The sequence below is a fragment of the Eucyclogobius newberryi genome, unplaced genomic scaffold, assembly GCF_026437365.1.
Source record: "Eucyclogobius newberryi isolate DKJ021-1_F unplaced genomic scaffold, fEucNew1.0.hap1 SCAF_20, whole genome shotgun sequence".
NCBI classification, from domain to species: domain Eukaryota; kingdom Metazoa; phylum Chordata; class Actinopteri; order Gobiiformes; family Gobiidae; genus Eucyclogobius; species Eucyclogobius newberryi.
Window position 1 is genome coordinate 7,065,071 of NW_027315835.1, and position 21,435 is coordinate 7,086,505.

The 21,435-nt window shown below is 45.6% G+C and overlaps 3 protein-coding genes across 3 annotated transcripts in view; 2 read left to right on the forward strand and 1 right to left on the reverse strand.

Annotated features, from left to right (window-relative positions):
- Nucleotides 1-21,435, forward strand: part of lhpp (phospholysine phosphohistidine inorganic pyrophosphate phosphatase) — a 420,402-nt gene that overhangs the window by 160,107 nt on the left and 238,860 nt on the right. The window lies entirely within an intron of this gene.
- LOC140369058 (GTPase IMAP family member 8-like) lies at nucleotides 1,203-3,024 on the forward strand. Its single transcript, XM_072456280.1, has one exon. The coding sequence runs from the start codon at nucleotides 1,250-1,252 to the stop codon at nucleotides 2,819-2,821; it is 1,572 nt and encodes a 523-aa protein (XP_072312381.1). The 5' UTR covers nucleotides 1,203-1,249; the 3' UTR covers nucleotides 2,822-3,024.
- Nucleotides 7,978-21,335, reverse strand: LOC140369423 (matrix metallopeptidase-21-like). Its single transcript, XM_072456773.1, has 17 exons — nucleotides 20,878-21,335; nucleotides 20,284-20,367; nucleotides 20,102-20,192; nucleotides 19,609-19,683; nucleotides 19,146-19,220; nucleotides 18,974-19,057; nucleotides 18,429-18,514; nucleotides 17,607-17,705; nucleotides 17,378-17,496; nucleotides 14,209-14,590; nucleotides 12,736-13,441; nucleotides 10,135-10,485; nucleotides 9,228-9,367; nucleotides 8,994-9,135; nucleotides 8,657-8,914; nucleotides 8,386-8,558; nucleotides 7,978-8,289 (listed from the first exon to the last, which is right to left on the reverse strand). The coding sequence occupies exons 1-17, from the start codon at nucleotides 20,938-20,940 to the stop codon at nucleotides 7,984-7,986; spliced, it is 3,234 nt and encodes a 1,077-aa protein (XP_072312874.1). The 5' UTR covers nucleotides 20,941-21,335; the 3' UTR covers nucleotides 7,978-7,983.

Below are 21,435 nucleotides of genomic sequence, written 5' to 3' on the forward strand. Positions count from 1 at the left end.
GCCACAGCCAAGGACAAACAGAGACTACAGCGCCCTCTGCTGAGAAGGTGATCGGCTGCAGACTTCCATCTCTGCAGGACCTGTACGTCTCCAGGACTCTGGGACGAGCAGGTCGGATCACAGCCGACCCTTCTTATCCTGGACACGGACTATTAGCCACTCCCCTCAGGCAGGAGGCCACTCCCCTTAGGCCGGAGGTCACTCCCCTCAGGCAGGAGGCCACCCCCCTCAGGCCGGAGGTCACTCCCCTCAGGCTGTTGGACTCATGAACAGTCACTTTAACCATCATTTAATCACTCACTTCACTTTCTGCACTACATCTGTAAATCTGTACAACTTATATTTCTGTGTACCAGGGAACAAGCAACAATGTGAAAACTTCCTCCTTCCTCCTGTGCCCATGTGAGCTTAAAACAACAGCACACCTGGCTTAACCCAGATACATTCCAGTCCTGTTGCTCTCGACTCGTGCTATGAACGCAAACGTAAAACACGTGTTTTTTTCTGATCATAGTTTGTCTGTGAAGTCTCCACAAACTCACGGTCTGAACCTGTGTGTGTTCAGTGTCGTGTCCGAGCTCGTGCTGCCTGTGAGGGAACACCAGCAGAACCAGCACCAGAACCAGCACCAGAACCAGCAGCACCAGAACCAGCAGCACCAGAACCAGCAGCCCCAGCAGCAGCAGAACCAGCAGCAGAAGCACCAGAACCAGAACCAGAACCAGCACCAGCACCAGCAGCAGCAGTAGCAGCACCAGAACCAGAACCATTAGCAGAAACTGAAGCTGAAATGTTCATCGTAGGTGCATTTCCACTCTGAGAGACATCCACTTATTCACCCATCAAATTCTACTATTCCATTAGCGAAATCGCAGTGTTCAAATACTTTCTCACTGTATCATAGTCATTTATATCAGTGACAAGAGAAGTCTTCCTGTGGCCAATATCCTTTTGTGTTTTTGTTTACAGAAGAGAACACGCAGCTTAAACGCAATAAGAGCTACGAAATTATGCCACCAAACTGTAAGTAATTCTGAACACGTCCTGATTATTGCAATTTCAGCTGCAGTTTATCAATCAACATAAAAAACTCAAACTTGTAATAATAATACAACAAAGGTGTAGCAGACAAAGCCTTCATAAGCAGCACATCTTTGAACAGATACAGAAAATAAATATGTTTCTCTCCATTTCAGTTTCTGAGCTGGTGTTGGTTCTTCTGGGGGACAACTGGAGCCTGAAGGTCTCGATGGGGAACCTACTTCTGGGAAAAACACTTGAGTTCACTCAAGATTCTAAGTGTGTAAAAGGCAGTGGAACATTTAAGGACACACAGTTGACTGTGATCTGCTCTGAAGACCAACTGCTCACCTCCAAACAAGCACTCAGACAGTTTCTAAAATACCTCAAAGATCTGAGTGTCCCTGGTCCTCATGTGCTCCTGCTGGTTCTACAGCCTGAACAGTTCACTGAGCAACACAAAAGCAGACTAGAGTCAGTCCTGGAGACCTTCAGAGAGCAGGCCTTCCACCGTCCACTGTTGCTGATGTCCAGTTCACCAGGAACCATGGAGAAACACATGAGTGAGCCACACATAAGAGACATGATCATTAGGTGTAGGTACAGATATATCTGGATGGATCACTCTGACCTGCAACAACATGATCTCAATCCCATAGAATTTAAACGTAAAGAGCTCTTTACAAAGATCGGTCACATGTTGAAAGAGGAAGAGTATTTGAGACGTGATCCCTTTGAGGAAGAAGACACAGGTCTGACTTTGGACTCAAGTACAAAACAGAAACCCTCTCTGAACCTGGTTCTTTTTGGCAGGTCCGCAGCAGGGAAGACCTCAGCAGCTGAGTCCATTTTTGCGCAAGCAGATCTCCCTGCAGCGAGCAGACCGGGGCAGTGTGTTAAACATCAGGGAGAGGTTTGTGGGCGTTGGGTGTCTCTGGTGGAGCTGCCGGCTCTGTCTGGAACACCTCTGGATGCAGTGATGCAGAAGTGCCTCCAGTGCTTCTCCTCCCTCTTGTCTCCTGATGGTGTTCACGCCTTCATCCGAGTCATAGCACCAGGTTCTTTCACCAAAGAAGACAAGAACGAGCTAGAAATATTAGAGAAGACTTTAAGCGCCCGGGTCAAAGACTTCACGGTGCATCTGTTCTCTGTGGACTCAGACGCCGCTGCTGAGAACTTCAACAGAGAAACTCGTGTGGAATTTGAGAAGCTGCATCGGAAATCTGGAGGAAAAGCTCTTTGTTTTGACATCAGGACCCAGCAGCACGTTCAGGAGCTGATAGAGGCCGTAGACAAACTGTCACAAGTGGGCGCTAAATCATACAACAAAGACATGTTTATGGAAGTTCTGATAGAAAAAGTACCAAAGTCTCCAGAGATGTCTTTGAGCCCGATGAGTCTGAGGATCGCTCTGATTGGAAAAAATGGCAGTGGGAAAAGTGGGACTGCAAACACAATTCTGGGGATTAAATGTTTCCAGCCCCAAGCCACTTGGAAAGGAGAAAGCATGAGCTGCGAGAAGGTGAGTCGGATGGTGCAGGGACGAACGGTCACGGTGGTGAACACGCCCTCGTTGTTCGGCGACAGTTTCAGCGATGACGAGCTCTCCAGATGCGTCTCGCTGATGGCTCCAGGACCTCACGCCTTCTTGCTGCTGCTGCCGATCGAAAACATCCAGAAAGAAGACCGAGCTTCTCTGCAGCTGATCAAAAACAGGCTCGGAGAACAAGTGGCAGATTTTGTCATGATCGTTTTCACCAGAGGAGACCTACTGACGGCGGTTTACACTATCGAGAACTAAATCGAAGAATGTGATGAATTCGTCAAGGATTTTTTGAAAGAATGCAAGGGCAGGTACCATGTTCTAGATAATATAGAATATGGTGATGAAAAAAATATCACACAAGTTGATGAATTATTCAAGAAGATTGACAAAATGGCGCAAAAAACTGCTGCTTCACACAAGGGAGGCTGGAAGTGAAAGAAACCACGAAACAGCTTGAAGAGGCAAAGATGAAGATCCAGAAAGAGTCTTTTTGGTTAAAAGTCGGCTCGTCTGCCATTCTGATTCTGATCGTGTCCATTTGTTCAAGGCCATCCTTACTACGTAGGCTTACTACATATGAAAAATTATGAAATTTCCCCATGTGGGACAATAAAGGAATATCTTATCTTATAACTTTATTCTCTCAAGTTATTTTGAAACGTTGCTCAGGCCTGTCTTTGTAGATTTTCTTTTCATCCAGAAGGTTTTGTCAATTCTGTCCATTTTAGAACTGAAACACTCTGAGGGTAATTCGCCCTATGCACGTGTAAAAGACACAGGTTTTGGACTTTTTAGCCAGCATGGTGGGTGACATGTATCAAGTCAAAGTTCTCACTCACAGAGAAACTGTGTTTGCCAGGAGACCGACCATTATCATGTTTTTGGGTTCTACCATCCTATAATACTGAAGCCATTAATTTCAGAATGATGCGTTTGGGCCTCAACACTCCTGCCATGGACACAACACATGGATACCTTTGGAGCAAACTCTTGGCAGCAGAAAAAAAGTCCAACATTATAATTTACATTTGAAAAATTTAGAAAATTGACACATTTAATAGACTTTGGACCTAAATGTTATGTCTTCATTTTATGTTAATACTGTTGCATATTGTTGAAAAAAAAAACACCAAATAATTTGTACTTTCAAATTTAGTCTTGAAAACAAAAGTGTTTGTATCCCGTGACCAGCCACGGATGGTAACTACAAGCCACTTCAGCTATTACAGCTAGCACAACAGAGCATAGCGCAACAGAGCAAAGCTAGCACAGCAGAGCTAGCACAACAGAGCTAGCACAACAGAGCTAGTGAGGTATCTTGCCCGTACAGGGATGTGTTTTCTCTGCACGTTGTGTTCTGCAGAGGGCACCTTGATTTACTATTATAACGAGATGCTACAGAAACGTCCATAGGATGAGGAGACCGTATATGGCTCTGTTTTCAACCAGTTTGGGCCTTATAGGTGTCAACCACGAATGCCATTGTGTTTAGTGCATTTAGGTCAAAGGTCAGTTTGAGGGGTGTTTCTTTGTGTCGGAAGTCTATAAGATCTGCGGTTTTGCGTTGCTCGCGGTTCTCTTTTCCCGGCTGCTTGAGACCACAGGCAAATGTCGACTGTCTGTATTTGACGCTGCTTTCCGTAAATAAACATCCTTTGAAAATACAGAGCAAGTGTCAGCGAGTCTTCTTCCTCTCTGCTGAGCCACCTGGGAAAAAAACACCTTTGGACGCCACACTAGCACAACAGAGTTAGCACAACAGAGCTAGCACAGCAGAGCTAGCACAACAGAGCATAGCACAAAACTACTTTTCATTTGATTTGGAAGTTATTTTTATCACGTTCAAGGTCACGTTCTGACTAAAGGTTAAGAAATTGATTTGAATCGTACTTTGATGACAAAAAATATGCCCAATTCTATGCCAAAATCACTATATTCAACACTCTTTAAGTACAACTTGCATAAACAAGTTTAATACTTTCATTCATTGTTTATTTTAGATGTGATACTTTTACTTAAAAAACGTGCTGGTGCTGCTGATGGTGCTGGTGCTGCTACTGGTGCTGCTGCTGGTGCTGCTGCTGCTGCTGCTGCTGCTGACCATTCTCACAGTTTTATTCATTAAAGTGCATTAAATGATGTGACATTAGAGCTGACGTTTTTGTGCTACACTGTCTCCCTCTGCAGGTCCGTCTCGTGTACTGCATGTTTACTGCGCAGATCAGATCCTTGTGATGAGCAGGTTTTTAATTCCTGCTAAACACACGTGACCAAGGTCGTTTTGTGGGAAAACCAAGTCCGATCCACATTTTGACGCTTTGTTAATTATTAATTTCTGTTTCAGTTTATTCAAATTAAACCCATTAAAATCCTGGGTCATTTTACAGGCTCAAAGTGAGTCCAGGAGAGGTTAATATCTTCAGACAGGCGCGACGAATCCGCCACATGAACGGCGTCGTGCTGCATTATTGGGATGAAACGGCAGCGTTAAAGGTCGAATCGTTTGCGCGTGTTTCAAAAAGAGAGTTTGTTACAATTATTGGTCCAAATATTGTTGAAGGAAAATGTTGTGAATGAAAAAAACCCGAAACCTAAACCAGAATCTGAAACCCGACCGGACTCTGCAGCCAGATCTTCCATATTTTCACAGCCTGAGGGTTCATGAAGCAGCCTGAGGGTTCATGGAGCAGCCTGAGGGTTCATGGAGCAGCCTGAGGGTTCATGGAGCAGCCTGAGGGTTCATGGAGCAGCCTGAGGGTTCATGAAGCAGCCTGAGGGTTCATGGAGCAGCCTGAGGGTTCATGAAGCAGCCTGAGGGTTCATGAAGCAGCCTGAGGGTTCATGGAGCAGACTGAGGGTTCATGAAGCAGCCTGAGGGTTCATGGAGCAGACTGAGGGTTCATGGAGCAGCCTGAGGGTTCATGGAGCAGACTGAGGGTTCATGGAGCAGCCTGAGGGTTCATGAAGCAGCCTGAGGGTTCATGGAGCAGCCTGAGGGTTCATGGAGCAGCCTGAGGGTTCATGGCCTGAGGGTTCATGGAGCAGCCTGAGGGTTCATGGAGCACACTTAGGGTTCATGAAGCAGCCTGAGGGTTCATGGAGCAGCCTGAGGGTTCATAGAGCAGCCTGAGGGTTCATGGAGCAGCCTGAGGGTTCATGGCCTGAGGGTTCATGGAGCAGCCTGAGGGTTCATGGATCACACTTAGGGTTCATGAAGCAGCCTGAGGGTTCATGGAGCAGCCTGAGGGTTCATGGAGCGGCCTGAGGGTTCATGAAGCAGCCTGAGGGTTCATGAAGCAGCCTGAGGGTTCATGGAGCAGCCTGAGGGTTCATGGAGCGGCCTGAGGGTTCATGAAGCAGCCTGAGGGTTCATGGAGCAGACTGAGGGTTCATGAAGCAGCCTGAGGGTTCATGGAGCAGCCTGAGGGTTCATAGAGCAGCCTGAGGGTTCATGGAGCAGCCTGAGGGTTCATAGAGCAGCCTGAGGGTTCATGGAGCAGCCTGAGGGTTCATGGCCTGAGGGTTCATGGAGCGGCTTGAGGGTTCATGGAGCGGCCTGAGGGTTCATGAAGCGGCCTGAGGGTTCATGGAGCGGCCTGAGGGTTCATAGAGCAGCCTGAGGGTTCATGGAGCAGCCTGAGGGTTCATGAAGCAGCCTGAGGGTTCATGGAGCAGACTGAGGGTTCATGAAGCAGCCTGAGGGTTCATGGAGCAGCCTGAGGGTTCATAGAGCAGCCTGAGGGTTCATGGAGCAGCCTGAGGGTTCATAGAGCAGCCTGAGGGTTCATGGAGCAGCCTGAGGGTTCATGGCCTGAGGGTTCATGGAGCGGCCTGAGGGTTCATGGAGCGGCCTGAGGGTTCATGAAGCGGCCTGAGGGTTCATGGAGCGGCCTGAGCATGGAGCGGCCTGAGGGTTCATGGAGCGGCCTGAAGGTTCATGGAGCGGCCTGAGGGTTCATGGAGCGGCCTGAGGGTTCATGGAGCGGCCTGAGGGTTCATGGAGCGGCCTGAGGGTTCATAGAGCAGCCTGAGGGTTCATGGAGCAGCCTGAGGGTTCATGGCCTGAGGGTTCATGGAGCGGCCTGAGGGTTCATGGAGCGGCCTGAGGGTTCATGAAGCGGCCTGAGGGTTCATGGAGCGGCCTGAGGGTTCATGAAGCGGCCTGAGGGTTCATGGAGCGGCCTGAGGGTTCATAGAGCAGCCTGAGGGTTCATGGAGCAGCCTGAGGGTTCATGAAGCAGCCTGAGGGTTCATGGAGCAGACTGAGGGTTCATGAAGCAGCCTGAGGGTTCATGAAGCAGCCTGAGGGTTCATAGAGCAGCCTGAGGGTTCATGGAGCAGCCTGAGGGTTCATAGAGCAGCCTGAGGGTTCATGGAGCAGCCTGAGGGTTCATGGCCTGAGGGTTCATGGAGCGGCCTGAGGGTTCATGGAGCGGCCTGAGGGTTCATGAAGCGGCCTGAGGGTTCATGGAGCAGCCTGAGGGTTCATAGAGCAGCCTGAGGGTTCATGGAGCAGCCTGAGGGTTCATGGCCTGAGGGTTCATGGAGCGGCCTGAAGGTTCATGGAGCGGCCTGAAGGTTCATGGAGCGGCCTGAGGGTTCATGGAGCAGCCTGAGGGTTCATAGAGCAGCCTGAGGGTTCATGGGCCACGGTTTTGTTTTTTCAACCACAAAAGAAAAGAGGTCTAAGACCAGCATCAGGTGAAAGGGCTTTAAAAACGTGGAGGAGGAGGATGCAGATCAATGAAAGACATTAAAAAGAACAACAAAATTGAATCTTTACATTTTCTTTTTGATATGTTTATTGAAAAACCAATAAATGAATGCCACACATTATTAATTTATTTTTTTCTAGATTTTATCTATTTGAAAAAAAACATAATTTTATTTCTAAAATAAAATGTCTCTCTTTCCTTCAGCCTTGATTGGCTTTTGTCTTTGAATTCAGCAACAGGAATCTGTTTTTGTCCAACAAAATAAATACAATAGTTTTGTAGTTTGTACAAGACACTAGATAATACATGATAATATTATGAAAAATACAAGTCATAGCTAATTTTAGGGTCTGAGAAACCTTTGAGCGAGGTTCTTTCACAGGGGGAGTATCTTTCACGAGGTGTGGTTCTTTCACTGGGTGAGGTTCTTTCATAGGGGGAGGTTCTTTCACTGGGTGAGGTTCTTTCACGGGGGGAGGTTCTTTCACTGGGTGAGGTTCTTTCACGGGGGGAGGTTCTTTCACAGGGTGAGGTTCTTTCAAGGGGGGAGGTTCTTTCACAGGGTGAGGTTCTTTCACAGGGGGAGGTTCTTTCACTGGGTGAGGTTCTTTCACGGGGGGAGGTTCTTTCACAGGGGGTGGTTCTTTCACAGGGGGTGGTTCTTTCACAGGGGGAGGTTCTTTCACGGCTGGTGAGGTTCTTTTACGGGGTGAGCTTGAGCGAGGTTGGGTGCACGTTGCAGATGTCGAACCACTGCTCGTGGATCTGTGTCTGTGGCAGGAGCGAGTTCTTTGGCAGGTGCGGGCGTCTCCTTCGGTCCCTGCTATTCGCCACTCTCCAGAACCTTGTGTCTTTGAACAGGAACAGTGCGTTGTGGAAGTAGGAGAAGTACGCCGCATCCAGGCTCAACATGGGATGGTCCTGAGGGTCTAAGGCGGGGAACACGGAGTGCAGAGGTCTGGGGTAACCGCGGGCAACACGACGGGAGTCGACACTGAAGGCAAACACCTGCGAGAGGAAGTACACTTTATTACATTTGATGTTTGGGTTTGGGGAACCTCCTTTGTGAAAGTGTTGAATAGTGAGAACATTAGGATTCCTCACCTGAGTCCCCTTGAAGAAGTAAATGTTACCATCCCTGCGATCGAACACAGCGGTGTCGATGGGAGAAGGGACCCCAGGAAAACCCTCTGAGATGGGCCTGGGGTAGGTCTGTCCGTCTGGGTCTCTCCTGAAGACCTGGTCCTGCTCAGTGTCGTACCTCCAGAACTGAGAGCCTAGAAGATCATCAAAACTTCTAAGGTCAAAACTGGAGAACCTCAGGTTCAGATCTTCTGCACTTGTGGTTAATATCTCATACATTTAGTTCATGTACCTTTAAAGAAGTAGACATGGTCGCTCTTCCGATTCCACACATGCACAAAGGCATCGACTCCGTTCAGAGGAAGTCCTCTCCAGCCGCTCTGCAGAGACACTGGATCTCCGTACCTGGTTCTGTTGTTACGGTTCTCATAGAGCCAGTACCAGCCCTGCCTCATGAAGTACGTGTTGAACCGGATCACCACCTCTCCATAAGGTGTCCTCTCTCTGCGGATCCAGTCAAACACCGTGTTAAAGCGCCCCCTACAGCCACCTGCAGGAGGAGGGAGGAGTTTACATCATGAAATATTAGACACGCCCTTGTTTAAAAGTATTGTGAAAGCAGTTCTCACCGTAGAGGTTCTGGATAGCTTTGCGGTCCGTCCAGTCCATCTCGAACGTGGACTCGTGCGGCCGATAGCTGGGCTGCATGATGGAGCCGGGCCTATGGACGTGAGGGAGGCCCAGAACGTGGCCGATCTCGTGCACCGTCACCTGGAGCAAAGGCAAACCACTTTTTTTATTCATCCACGAGAAGAACTCTGACGTGTCCCGGGCCCACGCACTGTCCAGACGGGCGCGGTCACCTTGAGCAGACTGATGCCTTTTCCAGCGCTGGGTCCAGTGAAGTGCTCGTCGTCGTCGAAGTGAATGTCTCCTAGAAACCAGGCGTGAGCGAACTCTCTCCCCGTGCCGTCGAACCTCTGCTTGCAGCCCAAGTGTCGCCCTTGACAACATGAGAGTGCATTAGAGACACTGAGAGGTTCACCAGGCTAGATGACGTCTCTGGTGAACTCTGATGGGTGTCGAAAACAAATCCCCATAACGTTGGACGGTCCGATCATCACGTGTCACTCAAACGCGTTCAGAACTACATTGATAACTCCTTTTACCTTAGATAAGAGTTCGGTGCGTCGCTTGTCAATTCCGCAGACGTTTCTCAGTCCTCTGGGTTATTCCCCCCTTTCTTTTACCCGTAAGACGCCATGTTTGGACACAATCAGATCGATTCGCTCTAATCCGCCTGTCAATCCCGTCAATCTTGTAAGGTATTTCTCAAGATATTTCTGACACGTACCTATTTTTCCCTCTGGCGCGCTAATATGTCGTAAACCCAGATTTGTCACAAACACAATTTGATGAGTTTGGCGGAAGTTTACGGACCTCCGTATCTCTACCTTTGACGCAACGAAACCGGGGAATTTTGAGAGTTTTTTGCGAGGCTCAGGGAACAAATGACGAAGACAAACTCTAGAACTGGTTTGATGAAACGTGGGAATGAAGCGAAATGTGACTTCGGCTGCGTTTTTGACGAGAAAACAACGTTAACGAATCATTCAAAGCTGTCATTAGATTGAATAAATGCGGAATAAATGCATCAAGCTGTGAATTGTTCTGGGCAAAGTGACAAAACGACAAGGTAACATCTGCCAGAAAGTTTACGTAGCGCAACTGAATATTAGTGTTTGATTGTTCGTTGCCGTTTTTTCTCACCCGTCCCAAATCCGAGCCGAATGTCGATCTCCTCCAGCGGCGACATTGTGTCCTCGACGAACTCGAGGGGGCAGACTTCGCTCCACATCCTGAAGGCGAGTCTGAAGACGTACCTCTGCTCGTCCACAGAGAGCTGACTGCTGTAGCCTTCGCCGATCAGACGCCACCTTAGGACCGCCTTGGAGAACGCCACGTAGCCGCCGCCCACGTCGGCTACGTCGCCTACGTCGCCTACGTCGCCCACTTCTCGCCGGCTGCGTCTGCGTTTGGAGAGCAGCGCCGCGAGATGCCGCTTCCTTCGACTCGCTTTATTGTTCTGGTCCATTTCTGTCATTTCACTGGTGGTTTTCTCTGTATTTTTGTGCCGGTTTGTGTCGGTTGTGAAATTGGCAATTATAGAATTTTGGTCCGTTTCGTTCAAAAAGTTTTGAAAATGGAAATGGCCAACAGTAGAATTTTTGGTTTGGCTTTTATCTGTACCATTTTGATGCATATTTTCTACATTGGTGTAGTTAGAAATTGGGTCAAAATTGGTAGAGGAATTAATGTTTGTTTCATTGGGGAAGTTTTGAAAATTTAAAGAGTCAATGGCAGAATTTTTCGTCATTCCAATCTCTATTTTACCAGTTTCAATAAATGTTTGGTCCATATTTTGGTGCTGGTTTGTATTATTAGTGATGTTGGCAATTGGGTCAAAATCTTTAGTAGAATTTTGGTTTGTTTCATTGGAGAAGTTAGGAAAAATGAAATTGCCAACAGTAGAATTTGTAGTTTCAATAGCCATTTTACCTGTACTATTTTCAAGCATATTTTCTACATTAGTGTCATCAGAAATTGGGTCAAAATTTGTGGTAGAATTTGATTTTGTTTCATCGGAAAAGCTCACAAAATTGAAATTGCCAAAAGTAGAACTTTCCTCAGTTTCAATGGTCATTTCATCTGTAAAGTTTTGGCGCATAATTTCGATCAATCGGTCAAAATTGGTACTAGAATTTAAATTCAAGTTTTGAAAATGTAAATAGTCAATAGAAGATTTTTGGTGTTGGCTTTCGAGAGTGTTGTCATTGTTAATTAGATCAAAATTTGTCTTTTCATACAAAAAGTTCAGAAAATTTAACTCGTCAACATTAGAATTTGTCTTGGTTTCCATGGTTATTTCACTTGTACTCTTTTGCTGCATCATTTCAATCGTGTCATTGGAAATTGTTGCAAATGCGGTTGTAGAATTTACGTTTGTTTCTTTAAAAAATTGTTCATCTGTAATATTTTGGTGCATTTGTTCAATATTTGTGTCGCTGACGAATGGGTTAAAAATGTTGGAAGAATTTGAGTTTGTCTCATTGAAAACGGTGTTCAAGTTTGACATTTTGTTGATGGTATTCTTGCTGCTCAGTGTGTTTACATCAATCACACTTTTATTGGAAATTGGGTCCAAAATTGTGTTAGAATTTAAGACACTTGAAAAGTTTTTGAAATTTAAATCGGCAATGGTAGAATTATTGTCTTGTAAAGTATTATTAGCAAATGGGACAAATTCATCACGAAAATTTGAATCAGGAAAATCAAGCAAAGGGTTTTTGAAAAAGTTATTAGCATCTTGGAAGGAATTATTCAAATCTGTTTCATTCTCAAAAATAATATTGTGTAAAGTATTGTTTTCTGTAAATTGGCTAAACATTGTAAAATTGCTAGTGAAATTAAGATTGCTATCGCGAGAGTTGTTCAAATTTGAGAAAACTTCAATGGAAAAATTGTTGGTTGGGTCAAAGCTTGTGTTGAGATTTACGATTTCGTGATTTAGCGTTTGTGAGAATTCAATGTCTGATTTGCCGAAGTCTGTTTCATCTTGCGAAATGTTGGAAATTGGGGGAGAATTTCTGGTAAAATTCAAGATCGCTTCAAATCCAAAATTCAAATCTTCTGAAATTCTGCTGTGATTATTAAGGGGCTGTTCCTTGATTTCGGCGTCAAAATTTGTCGGATTCCATTTTGTTTCATTATCAATATCGTAAAAGATGCCACCACCGTTATAAAATGTGATTTCATTCTTAAAAGTTGAGTTCAAATGGTCAAAATCAGGAATTTCAATCGCCGTTTTGCGAGTAATGTTATTTACAGACGGGTCAAAAGTGTTAGCAAATTTTGAAAAATCTTCTAAATCATTATTTGTGCCATTGAATGTTCTGGAAGAGTTGCTTGCATTCCTTTTCTCATCCAAATTTTCAATATCTGAAGTTTCAATTGCCATTTTGCCAAAACTATGATCAGAGAAAGTTCGGTTTACATCTGGGTCAAATTTGTTGTTCTCATTCAAATTTTCAACTCCAAAATGTTCAATATTTGACATTTTTCTAACTCTTTTATCTAAAAATGTAGAGTTTCCAGTTGAGTTCAAAACATTGGCAAATTTTGAGTTTGTTTCTGTGGAAAAGTTATCCAATTTTTCTCCGCTGTCGAGCTGAAAATTATCGTTGGAATTTTCTGTTTCAGTCGCCATTTTGCCAGAACTATGATCCGAGAAAGTTCGGTTTACATCTGGATCAAAATTGTTGTTCTCGTTCAGATTTTCAACTCCAAAATGTTCAATATTTGACATTTTGCCAGAGTTTCCAGTCGAGTTCAAATCACTGGCAAATTTTGAGTTTGTTTCCGTGGAAAAGTTATCTAATTTCTCCGCGCTGTCGAGTTGAAAATTATCGTCAAAATGTTCTGTTTCGGTCGCCATTTTGCCAGAACTACCGCCAAAGTTCGTGCGGTTCGTAACAAAATTGTCCGTCAAATTCGATGGCGTCTTCTCGTCGTGATTCACGTTCGTCTCTTCAAAACTTTGTAAATCGTGTTCTGAGGAGCCGCTGGAACCGCTCTCAAAACTCTCGTCCGACGTCTCGACTCCAGAACTTCCAGCGTCGGCGTTTTTGCTTGAGGAGTCTCTTGCGCCGCTTCCCTCTTCGAAAAGGTCGCCGCCTGAACCCTTCGCCTCTGAACGTCCCGTGGCCGGCGTCGCGACCTCCGCTTCGACGTCGGGAACGCCGCATCGGGGCCGGTTCATGGCGTCCTGCGTGGCGGCGTCGAACACTCCGGTCGCGGGAAGTCCGGACAGCGCCTGGAAGTCTCGGAGCGCCCCGACGAACCGCGGCTCCAGGTGGCGTCGGTCGCTTGCGTGGCGCGAGCGAGGCGACGCCGGGCCCTCCTCCACGTCGAACTCGAGCGGCTCCGAGAGCGAGAGGTCCCCAGGTTCCTCCGGTTCTTCCGGGAGGAACTCGTCCCAGCTCACCGGCTTCAGGAACCCGTATCTGGACAGGAACCGCTGAGGAACAAACGTCAAACCTTTTTAATTCAATAGGTTCAAACTCATGTATTTTCTTTGACGTTTAACTCAGTTTGATGACATTTGTCTGTTTTTATTTGTTTTGCTGTTTTTATTCATGCACTTTGATGTTTACTGTGTTGTTTTATGCTCTATAAATATTTATTTTTTGTGTGTTTTGTGAAAAGCAACACATTTCACACATTTAAAAAAAAACTTAACACAATTATATTTCACATTTGACTAAACATTTTGCCTGTTTGTCCCCAGTTTGAACCATTTTTGTAAAGTTCATAATTGCACTTCCTGGTTGGACGTGAGCACAAATATGACACAGGCAGAAGTGATTCCACAGCTGTTACCATAGCAACCAGACTGTAAACAAGAGCCAAACTCCACATAAATGACACAACAGTTCTGATCTGACACAATAACACCATAAAACACCTTTATTTAGTCCAACCATGGTTTAAACTGTCTCTGTGTCGCACACTGATGACATCACAGAGGGATTCAGCTCCACTTCCTGTCATTTTAAAGTTTCAAAATGTCTTCAAAAAACTGCAACTTAACGGAAGTAAAACTGTGATAAATATTTAGCACAGGGTCTACACCATTAAACTAAGTCAGAATTAGAAAAACAGGAAAATCTATAATATGGACTTTAAGAAATAATCATTACAAAACGATTTAATGTTTGTTAATGTTAATGTTCTTAAAGGTGCACTATGTAACCTTTCGGAAGAGAAGGAGAAGACGGAGCTTACATCGGTCCCGTGATCAGTCAACTCAAACAGAGACTCTCGATCCCGTTGCCAGTGGCGACTCACCTCCGCCGCGTGCCCGTCCGCGATTGGCCGAGCCCGGTGCTGGTCGGGCCCCCGCAGGTCCGAGTGGTCGCGCCGATGGAACAGCCGCTCCGCATCTGAACCGACGCTCGTCCAGACAGCCACCAACGTCAAAAACGCACAGGAACGTGGGCTCCGCTGGATGAAAGTCAGCATCGTGTCTCGTCTTGGCGACAAGTGACGCCCGCCGAGGCTCCGGGGCCGTTTTATAGCGACGGCCAGGCTCCGCCCAGTCGCCGCTGTGACCCCGGCGGTCTCTCCGGACACCTGAGTGAGAAGACTGGAGCTCTGTGTGACTTTACTGCGGGCAGGTGGCGGTGCATTGTGTCGAAGTGTGACGTCGCGTGGATCGCCGGGTTTCAAACAGTCGACAAAATGGCCGCCGGTTTCACCCTTGTTTTTTTAACGTGGGCGCCGAACGAAGCGGCCGGCGCCATTTTCGGTCCAGCGCAAAGGCTTAAACTACATTCTATCGCTTTAACTTTATCGTTTCTAAACTGGGAGAAATTAGAACCGTTGCCATAGCGGCGATTCACAATTTAAATATTGGAAATGACGTTCGGACCAATGTCGCTGCGGAGCAAATGGGACTTAATTTAATTTAATTGTGTCATGATTGTGTTTCTTGATGTCTGTTTTTTATTTTAGAAATCGTTTTATTTTTAAAAACTTAACAAATAAAGAAGAATTTGCTCTCCGCTAGTGTTCTGTTTGTCTTGTGTTTTATTTATTTCTCTGTTGAGTTGAAAAATATAAATATGTAAAAATAAAAATGATGTAAAATTAAGTCAAAATGTTGATATGATGTGGACTTATTTTTTTCAGGCAATTTCAATATTTGCCTTTTTGTTGTGGCTAAACTGTGTCCTTTTTATTTTATTTTTTAATCCGCAGTCGTAAAAAAATGAAAAAATTACAATTAAAAAAGTTAAATTACAATTAAATTCACATTTTCCTTTCATGAAAATGTAAACAAAATGTATTTTCTCAATTACAATCCATCTCTTTTTTAGCTTAATTGTTCTCCTCTTTCCATTGTAAATATAAAAATAAATCAGCGATGTCACAATGTCAAATGTTAGCATTACGATTATTGTGTGGGAAAAAGTTTAATTACGCTATTACTGAGACTAAACCACAGTCAAATCTTTCATTTTCTTTCAATCTCGTGACCGTTTCTCTGACTTTATGATATGTAACATTCTGAATGACAAAATAAGGTTAAATTTGACAGAAATAACCAGATCTAAACAGTATTTTACATTTAGCTCTATTTTTTGAACGGTAAATTAAACTGAAAATACTTAGTTTTTTATGCTTGAAACTGACTTATTGTGAATCATTACAATTATCGATTAAACTAATAATCTTGACGTCCATAACCTCAGTAAACGTGTTTCTAAATTAATATTCTGAGAAAAAAATAAAAAAAAAAACAGCAGAATAAAACATTAAGTTGTAAGTCAGAGTCTATAATCATAAAAGCTCAAATTGTATCACAACGACAAAAAATAACACAAAGAACACAAACATAAATAATAGATCCCACAAAATATTGTTCCATCATTTTTATTCATTTTATTTACAATATAATAACATTTAGTTTTTCCCATCACTTTGCACATAAATAACACATTCAAGGTCATAAAATATAAAAATAAAGCACATTTATATCTCTTTTCACACGTACATAAATTAAACGGGACGCGCGTTTAAATGAAAAAGCACAAGCGCTCAAAGGTCATAAAACTCCCAGTGAACTCGTGCTGCGATCCCATTGGACGGGAGCGGGAGAGAGGCGCGCGATTGGCCTCTCCCCTCGCTGAAGGCGGGAGCTTGTGGTGACTTCTATCGTTTAACGTGAAAAGTTAAATCTTCCCAAACCACCGAGCCATCGTTTACGTCACTGTGGAAACGCAATCGCTGCTTTTGTCGTCACATGGATGTTCGTCGGTTACTAAGGTTTTATCAAGTTTATCAAGTTTGCTGCCGATCGTTTGTACTGTATTTCCCGGACTATAAGTCGCACCTTTTTTCATAGTTATGTCCGGGGTGCGACTTATACTCCAGAGCGACTTATATGTGATATTATTCGTTATTTTCACACTGACGACCACAAGAGGGCGCTCTAGACTCTAAGCGACGCAGAAGAAGAATCTGCACTTCCTCTTCCTCTGGAGTTTGTGGAGTTGTTTAGAGGTGACACAGAGGAAGAAGAATTGCAGTGAGTCACTGTAGCACGTCGCGGTCACTGTTGCACGTTGCGGTCACTACAGTGAGTTACGGTCACTACAGTGAGTTGCGGTCACTGTAGTACGTTGCAGTCACTGTAGCACGTCGCGGTCACTGTAGCACGTCGCGGTCACTGTAGCACGTCGCGGTCACTGTAGCACGTCGCGGTCACTGTAGCACGTCGCGGTTACTACAGTGAGTTGCGGTCACTACAGTGAGTTGCGGTCACTGTAGCACGTCGCGGTCACTGTAGCACGTCGCGGTCACTGTAGCACGTCGCGGTCACTGTAGCACGTCGCGGTCACTGTAGCACGTCGCGGTCACTGTAGCACGTCGCGGTTACTACAGTGAGTTGCGGTCACTGTTGCACGTTGCGGTCACTACAGTGAGTTGCGGTCACTGTAGTACGTTGCAGTCACTGTAGCACGTCGCGGTCACTGTAGCACGTCGCGGTCACTGTAGCACGTCGCGGTCCCTGTAGCACGTCGCGGTCACTGTAGCACGTCGCGGTTACTACAGTGAGTTGCGGTCACTACAGTGAGTTGCGGTCACTGTAGCACGTCGCGGTCACTGTAGCACGTCGCGGTCACTGTAGCACGTCGCGGTCACTGTAGCACGTCGCGGTCACTGTAGCACGTCGCGGTCACTGTAGCACGTCGCGGTTCCTACAGTGAGTTGCGGTCACTGTTGCACGTTGCGGTCACTACAGTGAGTTGCGGTCACTGTAGTACGTTGCAGTCACTGTAGCACGTCGCGGTCACTGTAGCACGTCGCGGTCACTGTAGCACGTCGCGGTCACTGTAGCACGTCACGGTCACTGTAGCACGTCGCGGTTACTACAGTGAGTTGCGGTCACTGCAGAGCGTTGCGGATAGCTGCGCCGAGCTGCTCCGCCGTAGGTTTCAGGGCCACGGCGTTCACGGTGAGACCCTCCGCTCGCATGGCCTCCTCTGTCGTCGGGCCGATCGCAGCAAACTAAAACACAAGAAGAAGAAGGACTATAATGTGAAACAGCTCCACGTTTCCCCGGCGCCCCCTGCTGTCTCTGGAGGGAAAACCAGCATTCTTTTGACGGCAAATCCTACTTTTATTTTGGCGAGGCGCTCTCCCGAAAAGCGCCGCACCAGCTCCAAACAGAACTTGACTCCGGACGGGCTGAAGAAGGCCACGCTCGCCGGGACGCCCTGGACACAAGCACATCCCACTCTGAACTGGACACATTCAAATACAACACAAGCGAGTCATTGTGTCCAGCGCGAGTCATTGTGTCCAGAGCGAGTCATTGTGTCCAGAGCGAGTCATTGTGTCCAGAGCGAGTCATTGTGTCCAGAGCGAGTCATTGTGTCCAGCGCGAGTCATTGTGTCCAGCGCGAGTCATTGTGTCCAGAGCGAGTCATTGTGTCCAGAGCGAGTCATTGTGTCCAGAGCGAGTCATTGTGTCCAGAGCGAGTCATTGTGTCCAGCGCGAGTCATTGTGTCCAGAGCGAGTCATTGTGTCCAGCGCGAGTCATTGTGTCCAGCGCGAGTCATTGTGCCCAGAGCGAGTCATTGTGTCCAGCGCGAGTCATTGTGTCCAGAGCGAGTCATTGTGTCCAGAGCGAGTCATTGTGTCCAGCGCGAGTCATTGTGTCCAGAGCGAGTCATTGTGTCCAGAGCGAGTCATTGTGTCCAGAGCGAGCGCGAGTCATGGTGTCCAGCTCATTGTGTCAAGCGCGAGTCATTGTGTCCAGCGCAAACGGCTTCATTAACAGAGAAACTCCAGTCTCAAGAAAACGTCCTGTTTTCTTGACAAAGGAAAACCCTCATAACACGGTCATGAAAGTGGATTTTAATATTAGTGATGTATAAATCAATAATTCACATGAAAAGGTTCCACAGCATTTGTCCTTTAGGCCGAGGGCTTTTACCTGTTCACTGAAGTAGTTCTTGATGTTCTTCTCCAGATCAGGATGTTTGGTGGTTTGGTAAACTGTCAGCGTCTCCAGAGGAACGCCTGCGACACAGACACAGACAACAGCTCTTAAAACGGTCTCCAAGGTGACAGGGACGTTTAATGCCATACTCTGGAATATTCCACGGGGCGTTTCAGGAGAGTGACCTGAGGTAAGGAACCATTTACATTTTCATGGCTTTATTTTACCAAATTATGTCAAAAAAATATTTTTAGGGCCATTGTTTAGACCCCTGGTTTAGACCCCTGGTTTAGACCCCTGGTTTAGTCCCCTGGTTTAGTCCCCTGGTTTAGTCCCCTGGTTTAGTCCCCTGGTTTAGTCCCCTGGTTTAGTCCCCTGGTTTAGTCCCTGGTTTGGTTTAGACCTGGTTTATTGTCATGTGAAATGTGATGAAATATCAAACGTAGTAAAAAAGAGATATAAACAGAAAATAAAAGACATTGATCTAAGACAAACAAAAGTGAACATAAAGTAAAGTAAACCAGCCAAAAGGTTCTCACCGTTCTCCTTCAAAGCCGAGGGCAGAACGTCTCGCTTGATGGAGCCACAGGGAAAGAAAAGAGGAGCCATGTTTTTGTCTTCTCCTAAAACCACATTTTCAGACATTTTCAGACATTTTCATCTTTTAAAGCAAAACAATGAAATAATAGTATAAATGTTAAAGAGCCTGACGCTGGATGATGAGTTTGGAGAGAACGTCTGCGGTGCCAGAGTCACCTCCCAAAGGATCCAAGCCCAGAGCCTGAACTGCACCAGAGACAAGAGCATTAAAGGAGAGTTAAAGGAGCACTACGGAACCTCCTGCTTGTGTCATGGACTGTTCAACCAGGACTAAACCAGGACTAAACAAATCTATAACTTTAGCTCAAATGTTCAAACTTTTACAGCCACACAGGTTGTATTTTGTAATTGCAGGCGACACCAAACTGTGACTTGTGTTGAGCTCATTTCCTAAAAACAGAACGAGCAGAAACAGGAAACATTTGTGTGGTCGCCGTTAGCAATAGCTGCTGTCGACACACTTTGGGCAATAAAACCATTAACACACTTTAAGGTGAAAGTTTTGGGTTTAGTCCCGGTTCCCGGTTTAGTCCCGGTTTAACCCCGGTTTAACCCCGGTTTAGTCGGGTCTCACCTAAAGCCGCTGTGGCTTTTCCCACGACATAAACAGACTTGGCATTCCACTCGTCCCTCACAGATCGTTCCCATTCTGAAAGACAAAACACACTTTTCACACATCGACCCGAGGAGCGAACTCCACTGAGAAACCCTCGCTCTTCTGGAAATATTCAGCCGTGTTAAACGTTTTTGTCCGTGACTGCACCACCTTCAAAAAATGGAAACATATGAAGAAAAAGACAAATTTCTGGGTCTTTTTGGAGCGTTTCTATCTCTCAAGTTACTTATTTCTGCTTTGAGTTCGTTAAAAAACATGATCCGAGACACACAAATTGCACTGACCTTTTCAAATGACGAACGTAATTAAATGTCATGTAAATTTTCAATGGTTTTTGGTACTTTTTTCCTTCAAACAAGCGCCAAATGAACAGAATAAGATACTTTTCCGCACGGTTTTGGCTAACTTTCTTGACTCTCGCCGCCGCGCTCCCGTTCTCGTATTTCCTCACCCGGTAGCCGCTCCTCCACGCACATCCGCACTGCCTCCACGGCTCTGGGGCTGGTGAAGATCAAACCGCCGTGTTTCTCGGGATGGAAGATCTGCGTCGCGGATCAAAAAAACGTTTAGCGGATCAAAAAAGCGTTTAGCGTCGCAGGCGTTTGAGTTTGTGCCACTGCATCTGAACCTCACCTTGTCCGAAAGTGTCTTTAGCGAGACAAATGTGAAAGACAGAACCGGGAGGAGAGCGGCTTTGTGTCCGTGTGTGGTCAGCGCCTGCTCAAACACATGAAATACAAGTACAAGTAGTCAGCGCCTGCTCAAACACATGAAGTACAAGTACAAGTAGTCAGCGCCTGCTCAAACACATGAAGGAAGTACAAGTAGTAGTAGTAGTAGTAGTAGTAGTAGTAGTAGTAGTAGTAGTAGTAGTAGTAGTAGTAGTCAGACAAAAACATTCACTTTGATGTATAAAAATCCTCCAAGTGTTTTTGTCTTACAACAATTTATTTATTTATAGGAGATCTTCTACTGAAAGTGTTTTTCAGACTTCCTATAAGTGATCTGTTCTGTTCTTCTGTATCTACCTCTGTATCTACCTGCGTTGCACCAATGAAATTTCCCCATGTGGGACAATAAAGGAATATCTTATCTTATCTTAACATGATTTTTGGGGGGTAAAAAAAAAAAAAAATCTAATTAAACAGACAATCTTCATTGACATTCTCTAAATAAGCGAGAAAGGGCTTAAACAAAAGAAAGACGGGAAACACATAAGTACTTCACCTTTACGTAAGGATCCGGTCCAGACTCTCCATCTCGTGGCTCTTTGAGAAGCAGGACGTTCATCTTCACCAGGACTTTAATGCATTACCTTCAAAACAAAGACAAATAAGAAGAAAATACCAGCAACCAAACCTGGGGAGCTACATGTGATAATGGGTGTGGATTTATGCTAAACTACACCCTCTTGCACCACCACATGTTACGTGCTGATAACAACGCTGTCATGTCACGGTCTTAAAGCTCTAAGACTTAAATCGACCATAAAATAACTCGTGTCAACACTGCAAACGTGGCTGTGGCGTCAGGCAAACAAACTGTGAGTGTTGTTGTTGTTGACATTAGCCGTGCAAAGGTGAAGGTTAGCTTAGGTAGCTGCACGAATTATGCCATAAATATGCACGTACAGTGAAGTCCGCAATGATACACGCGTTATTTGACAGAGGTTGTCGGTGTAAAGTGTATAAAAGGTAATAAGAAAATGCAAAGTTGATGTACCTCAAACGGATCCTGCAGCTGACTTTCATAACTGCGTTTGGCTAACTGGAAGGAAAAGGGGAG

Bases quoted from the DNA above. Each gene is read 5' to 3' on its own strand.
- LOC140369058 (XM_072456280.1), top strand. From the start codon at position 1,250: ATGGGGAACCTACTTCTGGGAAAAACACTTGAGTTCACTCAAGATTCT.
- LOC140369423 (XM_072456773.1), bottom strand. From the start codon at position 20,940: ATGAACGTCCTGCTTCTCAAAGAGCCACGAGATGGAGAGTCTGGACCG. The intron at 14,591-17,377 runs GTGACCGCAACT...ACCTGCCCGCAG, and splicing joins GCTATCCGCAACGCTCTGCA to TAAAGTCACACAGAGCTCCA. The intron at 9,368-10,134 runs GTGAGAAAAAAC...CATGTTGTCAAG, and splicing joins TCGGCTCGGATTTGGGACGG to GGCGACACTTGGGCTGCAAG.